The sequence below is a fragment of the Mustela nigripes genome, chromosome 17 (assembly GCF_022355385.1).
Source record: "Mustela nigripes isolate SB6536 chromosome 17, MUSNIG.SB6536, whole genome shotgun sequence".
Taxonomy (NCBI): Eukaryota; Metazoa; Chordata; class Mammalia; order Carnivora; family Mustelidae; genus Mustela; species Mustela nigripes.
Window position 1 is genome coordinate 46,263,301 of NC_081573.1, and position 12,437 is coordinate 46,275,737.

At 42.8% G+C, this 12,437-nt stretch overlaps 2 protein-coding genes across 3 annotated transcripts in view; both read left to right on the forward strand.

Annotated features, from left to right (window-relative positions):
• AP1G1 (adaptor related protein complex 1 subunit gamma 1) overlaps positions 1 to 8,191 on the forward strand; it is an 80,560-nt gene extending 72,369 nt beyond the window's left edge. The window contains exons 22-23 of the mRNA XM_059383286.1: positions 2,246 to 2,344; positions 3,997 to 8,191. Of these exons, the coding sequence (XP_059239269.1) occupies positions 2,246 to 2,344; positions 3,997 to 4,098 (201 nt within the window). The 3' untranslated portion in view covers positions 4,099 to 8,191. The remainder of the gene's footprint in view (positions 1 to 2,245; positions 2,345 to 3,996) is intronic.
• Positions 8,192 to 11,930: 3,739 nt separating this feature from the next.
• The window catches only part of PHLPP2 (PH domain and leucine rich repeat protein phosphatase 2), a 77,380-nt gene continuing 76,873 nt past the window's right edge, over positions 11,931 to 12,437 (forward strand). For both annotated transcript variants that reach the window (XM_059381580.1, XM_059381579.1), the window contains exon 1: positions 11,931 to 12,069. In XM_059381580.1, the coding sequence (XP_059237563.1) occupies positions 11,971 to 12,069 (99 nt within the window). In that variant the 5' untranslated portion in view covers positions 11,931 to 11,970. The remainder of the gene's footprint in view (positions 12,070 to 12,437) is intronic.

Genomic DNA, 12,437 nt, shown 5'->3' on the forward strand with positions numbered 1-12,437 from the left:
GGGCCATGGTTTGCCAGCCCTTGTTTTAGGCTAAAGTAATCTAATCTTTTCAGTGACATGGGAATATTGCATTCAAATGATACATATTTGGAAATTAAAAACTTTTCTTTTGTTTGTGGTTACTACTGACTTTACAGCCTCCTTTACTTGGATTTTTTAGGAGCCAGAGTCATGTAGATGTTTTTATAAGCAGTAGAGTTGGGGTCATTTCAGTACTAGTTATATGATGTTAAACAAGTTTCCTAAACTCTGTGCCTCAGTCTCTTCATTTACAAAAAAAGGATGGTGGCAGTGATTATCTACTTCCTGGGGTTTATTTGAGGGATAGATGAGTTTTATGGGCTCTGTACTGTTTTAAGCACATTTCATATGTTCATTGCTCAGTAAATGTTAACTGCTGTAACTTTGGCTTTTATACTTGTTATTCTAGGCTGTGCTCTAGCAACATAGCATCTCTGCCACTAAAGCATGGCCTTATTTTTGGCCTTATTTTATTTATTAATACCTATTTGCATATTTGCATGTCACGATGTATCTTGAACTTCAAAATAATCATTTCATAGATTCTACCATTGCTTTTTATTATCTCTGAAAATGAGATGCATTTTAAAATTGATACTTTTTTTAAAAAATATTTTCTTTATTTATTTGACAGACAGAGATCACAAGTAGGCAGAGAGGCAGGCAGAGAGAGAGGAGGAAGCAGGCTCCCTGCCAAGCAGAGAGTCCGATGTGGGGCTCGATCCCATGACCCTGAGATCATGACCTGAGCTGAAGGCAGAGGCTTTAACCCACTGAGCCACCCAGGCGCCCCTAAAATTGATACTTTATCATAGTTTAGTTGATGGCCTTTAATTTCTTCTCTGTGTTATATAAAATAATGGTGTGAAAAACAATGGCATCTTCTATTTGATGAAATAAATGTAAATAATAATATTTCAGCTTACATAATCTATCTTGACAATAGAATTATAATAAGATTCAACATAGTAAATCTTTGAGTTGGTACTAAATCTCTTTACTCTTACAATTTTGGTCCTAAGAGAAGGCTGGATAGACTTTCCTCCTCTTGTCTCCTGCCAGCCCTGCTCCCTACCTGTCTCTTTCTGTGTCTCTCCTCCTTTCCCTTTTTTTTGCCCTCTCTCTCCCCTCCCCCCTTCTCTCCCTCTGTCGTCTTCCCTCTGCTTCTCTTTCCCTCTCTCTTTTCTCTCCTCACTCTCCATTATTTTAGAAGGCCACACTTTGAGGATAGATTTTTTTAAATCTTAGTATGGGGTGCCTGGGTGGTTCAGTCAGTTAAGTGTCTGACTCTCGATCTCAGCTCAGGTCTTGATCTCAGGGTCATGAGTTCAAGCCCCACAATGGGCTCCACGATGGGCATGGAGCCTACTTAAATTAAAAATAAAGTAAAATCCTAGTATGTAGAATAGCTAGCTACATACATACTATATTGTGCTAACAATTATGGGTTCCCTGTCTTGCTGATAACACTTTTATCTCTCTCCTATGTAAACAGATAAAACCCACCAACACTACAAATTATGATAGTTGGGTTTTCCAGGTCTTTTGCTGTATAGGCTACCTCTGCACGAAATTGTTCTCTTAAGACCTGTGACCCCAGTGGGGGAGATCTTGATGTATTCCACATACATATTAACAGCTTGGCTCTTTACAGCTTTTCCTTACCTCTGTCATGTAGCCCTTGACACATTCCGGATTATGTAGACTTGAGAAAACAAATGTTTAAGTCTCCATTTCCCAACTGTGGAAATCAACAATAGCATAAAGGCCTGTAGTTGGTGATTAGTATTCTGGTTTGTTATTTCTAGAAAGTGTTTTTTCTTTTTTATTTCTTTATAGCTTTTTTTTTTTTTAAGCCACATACACCCGTTTTTCACCTGCGTAGTTGATCAGTTACTATTAAGCGAAGTTGCCAAAACAAGAATTGGTCACCTTTTGAAAAGTGGTAGGCTAAAGTTCCTTTTGCCTGAAAGAGGAGAGTGGCTCATTGCTAGTTTTCATGATCAAAGACCTAACCATGGGGTTTTTAAAATAACGTGAAGGTTATAGTCAGCCCACATACTGTGAATTGCTGATATCTGGAAAACAAACAGAATGTAGTAGTAGGTGAATCTGTTACTTACTTGAATAATTATCCAGGTGTCTGGCTTTTTTATTCGTTAACATCTCTTACATGGTATTGAATGTGTTATTTTTTCTGAAGAGTGCCCTTTGTTCCCCACAGACATTCCAGCTGCAGCTTCTGTCTCCCAGCAGCAGCATTGTCCCAGCATTTAATACAGGGACCATCACACAAGTCATTAAAGTTCTGAACCCACAGAAGGTGAGTAGCACGTTTGAAGACAGTATCTGAGTGAGGTGAAAGTGTATTTCCTGAAATAAAATTCTGCTTTGTTTCTCTAGGGTTTTTCCTGACTCATAGTTGTAGAAGAAATCTGTGAAAATGTCTAGTCTAACCTCATTCTTTTGTAGATTAGATAATAAATGTAGCTTAGACACTTGAAATGGTTTAGTGGCAGCATTAAAATGCAGCTCTTTTTTGAGGGAGAGGGGACAGAAGGGGCAGAGAGAATCTTAAGGAAGATCCATGCTAGCACCGAGCCTGATGAGGGGCTCGATCTCAACGACCCTGAGATCATGACTTGAGCTGAATGAAGTGAAGAGTCAGACACTGAACTGACTGAGCCACCCAGGCATCCCTAAAATATAGTTTTAAGGAGTTACTTATTTAGAGGCTTCAAAGTCTAGTTTTTTGCAAGAGAAGAGGGAAAGCTTAGACATTTTAATCTTTTTTTTTTTTTTTTTTTTTTTTTTTTTTTTTTTTTTTTTTTTTTTACTTTAAGATTTATTGTAGAGAGAGAGCAAACGTATGAGTGAGGGGTGGGGAGAGAATTTCAAGCAGACTCCATGTGAGCACAGAGCCTGACTCTGGGCTCGATATCATGATCTGGAGATCACGACCTAAACAGAAACCACGAGTCAGGTGCCCAACCGACTGCACCACCCATGTGCCCCTTAATTTTTACACAGGTTGCAGTCCGGTGTAAGAGTATTTGTAGAACCCCGTCTCTCCATATTTACTACTGTGATTATTAAGAATGCCAGTATAAGTGGAGGTATTTTTAATGAAGCAGCCAAGTGAAAAGTAGCTTTAGAAACTGACATTAAGCAGTATGTTCATTACATCTTCTCAAAGAAGTAAATTGACTCCATTTTTAATAGTAATCAATTGGCTAGTTTTTGTACAGTTTCTGTAAATGGCCCAGAGGATTTCTTCACCTTGAAAGATTTCTAGCAGTGTCTCATAATCCCAGTATGATGATTTCTTCTAACATTTTGCCTTTCCTCCGCTCCTCACTGGATTCTGAGTATCTGCCTATAGCCCAGATTCCTTTGATGATCTGACAAAGAGTAAAAATTTTCTTAGTGCATTAATATTTGAAATCTGCCACATAAAATAAAAAGGGTGTATAATTGAGTTCTCTTAAAATGACTTCTGTTTCCATAGTTAACTTTTTTTCCTTTTATGTCTTGGGAACAAAACAAGTTTATGTTCACATTTACTATTGTTTTTATACACAAAGCAACAGTATCTCTGAATGTAGAGCGTAAGATGAATATGTTTACCTCATTTTTCTGGGAAGTCGGATGCAAGGGTTGAATCTTTCTGAGAAGCACTCAGCCAGTGTTACTTTGAAAACGCTCCCAAGTGGTTCTGTCCTGTTAATGCAGTTCTAGGATGGAAGCCGATGACGTGTTCTGAAGGGGCACCTTCTCTGCTCTACTTCGTGATGTTGGCTGGAGGATTAGGCAGGAATGATGATGGTAGTGGTTATTTGCCCGTGTGTCATTTTTAAGAGACGGCTTTCCTCTAAAAAAATTTCTTTTCTCTGGATTAAAAGACTATCTGTGGACCACACAAGTTCTAGAGATTTCCTTTCAGTGTATAATTTGCGATTCTCTTTTCTCCTACAGCAACAGCTGCGAATGCGGATCAAGCTCACATACAACCACAAGGGCTCAGCAATGCAAGATCTAGCAGAGGTGAACAACTTTCCCCCTCAGTCCTGGCAGTGAGGGCCCGGCACCATTCTCATTCTTGTCCCACTCAATCAAAGGAACTCTGGGAAGGAGGTTGTGATTGCTGGCAAGTCCCCCCCAATTGTACCATGGGCATGAGGAGCTGAAGAGAACTGTTGAGGAGGATTTTCCTGAAGTTACTGCTGACCTTGAAGCATTGTCAAACCCGAACCTGCTCTCCTCCAGTGTTGAGGCCGGCTGCTTCCGGAGGCTGTTTTGCACTCTTCCTCCTCCTCTTCTCCTTTGTCCGCACTTCTCCCCCCCTCCTACATTTACAGCCAGAATCAACATTCCCTGGGCCCCTGAGGAAATAAGCAGCTGGTCTGGAGGAGAGGACTGGAATCTGTGGCAAGAAAACACTCACTCTGTCTCTGCAGCAAAGAGTTCCCCTTCTTTCTACTGTGTTTTTCTGTGGACTGGGCGAGGTGGGGGTATTCACTCCTCACTAGCTGGGTTACCATCTTCAGGCGCTTTTTACATCAGGCATTCAGAATGAAAATGTTAACAGTGGACATTAGGGAGCCCTGCCTTTTTCTACTGGTTCCCCCAATGTTTGAAAGAGGCATTAGGCTCCTGGTAGCCTTTTCTGTGCATTGCTGTATACACACAGACACACACGTGTATGTATGTTACCGAGACCTGGGCAGACCTGGAGAGGTTATTTGTAAACACTGGACAGATGCAGTTAAAAAGAGCTTTTGTTGAGATTTGGCATGAAGGATATGGTGCTCTATTTGTAACAGAAACTCCCAAGGCTCTTCCAGCTCCCCTGTCTCTCCATTCTTTAGCTGTAGTCATGAATACTCTCCCTGATTTTCAAAAATGGATTCCCCTGAAAGTGCAAAATGAACAACTTCTAAAAGATATATTAATAGTTATTAATGCCCCTATTCCCGCCACAAATTTTGAAGTTTCTCCTAAGCCCGTAACTTGCCTGTTGAACTATGGTAAATGGGTGGAAAGAGGAGTTCGCTTTTTAAGATCAGACTCCTTAACAAAGGCACCTTGGCCCATAGGAAGAGTGAGTATCAGACTCATCCTAGAGCATATTGGAGTCATCTTCTCCATTACTCCAAACCTTCCTTTTTATTTCCTGAGCCTGGCTTGGACCTTGGCATTCCGTTTGAATTCCTTCTTCTAACTGGAACATTTGTGTTGTATCTGTAACACTGGCACTGAAATAAAGACCACGCGGTTAAAGAAATCTTTCCTATATTGTACTTTATGGTGTTGGAATGAAGCCTTGTAGCTTCCTTGCCCCCTGTGTGAGAGGAAGTCTTATGAACACCACAGGGTAGACATATCCTTTCCTGAGTCTGAGAAGTTGGTCTCGTGAATATCAGCATGAAAGACCTGAGGTCTGGAGCTTTATTACACTAGAGTGCCGAGTGCTTTTTAGAAAGGACCCTTGTGTTCTCAGACCTTTAACACTGAGTTGCTGGAATGAGGTAAGGTGACTCCTGTGGCACATGGTGAATGTACTGTGTACGTTCGGGTGCACGGGTGCCATGTCTGACGTACTCAAGAAGAGAGGAAGAGTCAGGTCCTCCTTGCTCTTAGAATGTTCGCAATCATTACTGTATTGAGTACAGTAGAAGGACTACTTTGGCTTTGGTCTTAAAATCTGGGTACAAATCTCTCCCCCCCCACCCCATTTCACCAAGCCTTTACTTAAAATCTTCAGTGTCTTGGCAGATCTAGCTCTGTATCAGATGCTAGATTATTCCTAACATTTGACAAACCGGGGTTGAACTAAAAGGCTCCAAAGGGGAAACTTTCTGGTCTTGTTTGTAAACAAGAGCAAGATTTGCTAAAACTTACTCTGCTGGATAAATGGTTGAGTCAACAACAGGATATTATTTGGTGCACAGTTTTCAGTAAAGGCAACTGTGGATTAGAGAGTGTTTCAGACAACTTGCTCTGCCTGTGCAATGAAGAGTAGCCTTTCAAGGTTTCTTTGCCGACTGATTTCATTGGATGGATACTTAATGCTGTGAAACATGATAGGATTAACATAATATTGGTGGATTTCTCGAATAGAATTTATCTAACATTCCTCTTTGGGTTAGAGGCTTTATTTTTCTCTCACGTTAATAGTTGACCAGCTCAAGTTTCTTTAGTTGGACTGAATTGAATCTCAGAAACCTGCCAGAGTCCGTGCTATGAGACCGTGCTAGCTAGTGGAGCTGGAAAGGGTCTGCTCTAGGAACAAAGCGTCTCCGTGGGTGACTGTAGTTTTGAGGTGGAGTGATGTGGTTCTCCATTGCTTTGTCTAGACGGGATAAAAATCATGGCCTTAACGCAGAGGGTGCTGCCTAGAATATTTGAAGTGATTTTGGAGAGTTGAAGCTGAGCGCCACACTGAAGAGCTCGCGGCCAGAAAGCTGCCTAGGATCCTGACGGTTGTGACGACTCTTTCAAATGATGGGATCTTTGAAGGCTTCAGCGTGCCTTAGTTTCTAGGATCAGAATTAGTTCTCCTCATACTTGGCCTTGCTGCTAAAAGGAGAAATCTCTTACTTTGTATAAATACTTACACATTTCAGCAATTTCTTTCCCTGGGATGACCATGCAAGGGGGAGCAAAGTTGGATGGCTATTCAAGGTCAGAGCCATTGTGAGGAAAGAGTGATTCCCATGGCTGTCTTAATAACCCCAGGGTGATGAGCAGTGAGCCTACACATAGTCGGACAATTTCATGTGCACTTTGACCTCATTTCCCACCCCCCCTTTCAGAGTAGTGTATCCTCTCACTCCCACCCCCTCCACCCAAGCAATCCTAAGGGAGAACTCATCTAAATAATCTCAAAAAACTGTAAGAAGGGTGCTCTACCTGAGAAGCTTCTCCCATAATGCTCTGGTACTGTTACCTTGAGGTGACTGGGACAGTCATAGAATGTTTTATGCTGTGTGTAGTGATCATCTGTTCATTTGAAGGTCTTTTTCATTTAAAGAAACATTCCCCAGTGTAACTTTCGGGCGGGGATTCTTTCTCTCAACTAGGTTAAAGATGTGGTTCATACCCTTTATTTGTCCCATTCATATAAGAAAATAGACAGTTAAAAACTGTTCAGCACTAACGGTTTGAGTATTTCCATCTACTGTATAACGTGCTTTTCATTTTAACGTTCTTCTAGAAGAGTTTGGAAGTTAGGGAAATACTGTTTTTGAGGTTCAACTTTATTATTTTCCTCATTGGAAAATACTTGGGCCATGAGAACGAGGGGGAAGAAAGAGTTTGAATGTGTCTTATTTTTTTTCTAGTGAATGTATTTTATCCACATTGTCCTAAACCAAGTGAGAGCTAGAGAGCAAAAAGTGGATATTCACGAATTGGTGGTTGGTGGAGAGGTGGTCCACGACTGTATACTCATGTGTTTGGGAGTGGGGAGGGTCACTGAAGAGCGGAAAGTCCTGAAGTTTAAAACACATTGACCAGCTCTGGCTCAGGAGGGTGGGGTTGCTTGTGGAAGTGGAAGTGGAAGTGAATCACTCTTTTTCAAGCAATAGTAGTGAGTGGGCTCCATCTGCGGGGATCCAGGACCCAGGACACTTAAACAGAAGAACGTGCTGAAGCAGCTTGCGCAGTTGCTTCGTGAACTTCTGTGAGGCTGATTCTGGCTTCAGGATGGAGCATCCAAGTTTTTTGTTGTTGTTGTTTTTGTTTTTGGAACCTGCTGTTGCGCTTTGTGTGTTTTGTTTTCGTTTTCAGTTTGGGGGGGCTCGCTCATGGGAAAGAGCTTCTGGACTCTTTCCTTTGTGAACTCCCACTGTGTCCCTGTAAAGTCCCTTTTCTCTCATAATTGTTGTAAGTTACATTTTCATTAAGCCCCATCACATCTTCTTTACTGTAAAAATATTAAAAGGCTGTTTCTAAGTGGGACGGCTAATTCTAATTATTGCAGACATATTTTTGAGATGTACAAAGAAATTTAAAATTAAATGATAAGTCTTAGAGGCGAGTGAGGAATAAAATGGATGTAAACATTTACATGGGATGCATTAGAATTCTGCTGTGTGTATTGTCTTTTGGTTGAAACAAATTATGAACAGTGACTAATAATAAAAAGTCAATACTCAATGATTTAAAATTTGCTTCCTTGCTTCTTACAAGTAGATTAGAGAAGCCTTGAATGAATTCTTATTCCAGAGCTTTGGGCTAAACTTACTGACCGGTTAATGTTCCTTAAACACAGAAATCCCACCAAGAAGAATTTGAACATTGTAAAAAACAAAAAACAAAAAAACCTTGTAGTCCATACCAGTCAAAAAGTGCAATTGGAAGTTTTTACTAATGATTATTAGCTCATGCTGCTCCACATGGGTGAATTGTCAAGCAAAGCAAAGAAATCGTATCAAAGTGAAATGTGTATTTAGAGTTGGTCATGGGGTTTTAGTTATAAGCTATTTGTAAATTGTTTTAAGTGTATCTGTGACTGGGAAGAGCAAGGTTTAACCAGCCAAAATGAATTCTATTTCAGGATCTATTTTAAACGAATTCTTCTGGAGACGTGAGAGTGGTTGGATGTTGGAAGCTATGTGTTTTCTGTTACTTGGATGATCCCTTATACTCCCTTGATTTGAGAAGGGGGAGAGCGTGAAAGCCCCATAAGTGAGAAGGAGAAGAAGCCTCAGCATTAATCTAGTTTTTGCAGAAATGCCCTTTGGCACTGATAAGTGACATTTCTGTAATCCTATATGTGGTTTAGTTAAAATTCATCTTTGTTTCTAATATTACATTTAATTAACATGTTCATCTGCATGCAGTTTCCTGTTAGAGAAAATACAAAAGCTACAGTAGAAAAGTTTAGCCAGTAGTAGATTTCAGGCACTTAGTCAACAATACAGTGAATAATGTTCAGAATTGAACTTTAGTCCAGAAGGACTGAGTGAATTTTTACCACTTTTAAGGGTTTTCTGTGCTCTTTCCTCCCCTAGTTCAGTTGTCCCCATATTTTGAAAATATATCAAACACTGAGGCCAGGTAAATACTACCCGTTTCTTTGGAACTAAGATAAAGACTATCTAAAACTGGGGCACCTGGGTGGTTCAGTCAGGTAAGCATCTGCCTTTGGCTCAGGTTATGAACCTGGAGTCCTGGGATCAAGCCCTGTAACAGGCTCCCTGCTCAGCGGGAAGTCTGCTTCTCCCTCTGCTCCTTGTTCCACTCTTGTGCTCTCTCCCTCTCAAATAAATAAAATCTTAAAAAAGAATATCTAAATTTGTTCAACCTGTGGTAAAAAGAAGAGAATAGGCCTAAGGATGATTTTGTGGTCATTACAGGAGTGGGAACTAGCTATAAATAAGTGAAAGTAATAAGACCTTATGGCTCTTCTACCACATTTTGACAAACTTTTCTTCTCCAGACTTTCTTTTGATTTTGTAGTGAGGATTAGGAAAAGCTCCTGGGATAAAGCGTGTGGGTATGTGTGTCCTTCCCTCAGGTGGAAAGAGACATGTGTACAGCTGCTTGTAGGAAGGATACAGAGAGGAGACAGTAATGACTTCTCTGTCTCTTGGCTTGATCTAAACAGTGATTTTTGTGTAATGATGAACCTGCAGTGAGGGCAGATGGATTTTTGCACAGAAATTCCCAGAGGATTTTATTTTTAGGGTTAGTCTCAGCTGTTTACCATTTCCAGAAATTGTAGTTACATAACCCTTGGCATACATTAATGCACACTGCCTTGAACTGGGGAAGAACATGAATATGTGACCTTTGAAACAATATAAAATGTTAATGGCAGTACATGATTTGGAAAGAAAAAGGGGAATCCAGTTGGTTGATTACCGAACTGGGTCTTAAAACACAAGGGACCTTTAAAGAGTTGCATTGTAAATAATTCCCTGGAACATCTGGGTTGGTAGTTTTTTTATTTTTTGTTTTCCTTTTGAAAGAGGTACTACTGTTTTTGATGAAGTAGTAAATACGTAACTTTTAACATACGCTTGTATTGCGAATTTATGCATTAGCTCTTATTCCATTCATTAAAACACCGATCTACCACTGCTATTCCCCAGCATGAACTCAAGATGCTGGCCCCGAGATAAAATGCTTTCCCTTCAGGTGATTAATCAATAAAAAAAGTTACAAGTTCTGGAAAATGTAATGTATAAAACCTCAAGAAACAGGCTTTTAGAAATACTTAATTCTGAACCACATTTTGGTCTTTCCACTGTCTCTCTGTCCTTTGTCAAAAGTCCAGTTCTCTCCCCATATGGGTGCCTATAGTTTATATACCAGTGTTCTTGCTGGAAGAAGTTACCCAGTAAGCATGGAAATGGGATTTCAACTACGTTGAGTAGCTTCCTTGAAAGTAGTTTCAAATAGAAGACCCAGGAGGTAGTCAACCTAAGAGCTTTTCTCACACTTTATACCAGACTCATAGAAGTCATTTTTAATTTTAAAATGAGACAAATGAAGACTATTGGAGATTGGAGTTTTGGTATATGCAAAGTAGCTCATGTGAAGGGATTAAGTAGTGACTAAACTTCTGTACAGAGTCAGAATCTACAAGGGTCAGATTTTGTCTAGTAATCTGAAAAATCTCCAAGTGGTTATGTATCTTACAGTAGAGAGGGCATTGACTGTACTGTTAGATCTCAAACTCTCTTGTCCTAAACCTATAATTAAAATGTTTTAAACATAGTTGTTATAGACCAGGCAAGCTGGAGCAGTGGATAAGGTGATACTATTTTTACCAATTCAAAGCTCAGGGAATTACTGATTTTTTGCTGCTTAATTCCTCACATATTGCTTGAAGATTCATTAACACCTTTTTAAGAGGAAGGCCCTAAAATCCAGAAGTCTAAAGGTATCCTGGGAAAATTTAAAGTAGAATTTACAAGAAGAGAACACTGAGGAATTGAGTGAATCTTAGATTTGGAAAATCAGAATTATAACGGCTATTATGGATCCCTACTAAGCACTTTGTATGCATTCACAAAATCTAGGTAGTAACTGCTAGAAAGATACTAATTTCCATTTCACAGCTGAGAAACAAAGGCTTAAATAAAATAAATTGCACAAGGGTATAGTAAGAGGTAAAGCTCAGATTTGGAATCAGGCTGCCCAACTCCAAATTTGGCGGATGGACTAGCCACAAAATACCATCACTGCAGGAATTAAAAGAATGAATTAAAGATTTTCTGAATTAGCCTTGCAAATAATAAAATGGCCTTAGATTATTTTGTGGCTTGAGGCAGAGTAAAGAATTCTGATACTTCTACTAACGGAGGAGAAAAGGGAATTAAAATGTGGCTGGGAGGTGAGTTGACATTTTGTACACGAGGTTGGGTCGAATTTGCTAAAGAACATTGTGAACATCTCTAATAAGGAAGAGAAAAGGCCTTGCTAAGGTGAATATTCTCAACAACCCATTCAGTGGCTTTGCATGTGAAGGTGACAGGCCAGTTCTGAAGCAGAAAGAGGAAACGTCTGGGAGAGGTAAGTTACAAGAGCCACCCTTAGCGGAGGGCAGCGCCCTGTCACTACTAACAGGTGCAGACCCCGACCTGTCCCTAGTCCAGCGGGTACTTTGGAGGCGGGGATAGCAGTAAATAACCATCCCCGTGCCTCAGTGCTTCAAACCGAGGGCGGCGGGGCGGGAGGCGCAGGCCCAGGCTTTCGGAGGCGGCCGGCTCCGCCCGCGTGGTCGACCCAGCCGCCCAGCCAGGATGCGGCTCGCACAGCCTGGGCCGCGCCGGGCCCGCAGCCACGCAGGTCCCGCTGGGCTGCGGGAGGGGAGGGGCGGGGCCCGGGGCGGGGCGGGCGGCCGCGAGGGGCGGGGCCGCGGGCTGCTCGCGCGCGCCGCCGAGCCTTCGCGCGCCGTCGCGCCGGCCCGGCGTCCCTGTGCAGCCTCCGCCACCGATGGGGGAGGTGGAGCCGGGGCCCGCGGGCCCGCTCGAGCCCCCGGAGCCGCCCGAAGCGCCCGCGAGCCGCCGGCCGGGCGGAATCCGGGTCCTGAAGGTGAGGCGAGCGGGCTGGGGAGAGAGCAAGGGCGGGGAGAGGCCGCCCCTGCCCCGCGCGGTGGCTGAGGCAGCCGGCGACCCCCGCGACGCGTCCGTCTGTCCGCTTCGCCGCCCGGCTGTCCCGCAGTCCGGCTGGGGGCGCCGCAGCCCCCGCCGAGGCCTTCGCGCCTGGCCCCCACCGAGGCCTCGGCCGCCTCCGTCTCCCCTCCGCTGCCCATCCCTGGCCGCGCGCCACCCGCCTCGCAGGCCCACGCCTTCGGTCCGGCGTCCGCCCGGCCGCCGCCGCCCACCCGGGTCCTCCGGGACCCGGGGGCCCGCCTCGGCTGTCCTCGGCCTCGCTGGGGGGCCGGCGGCCGGTCGCCCGTG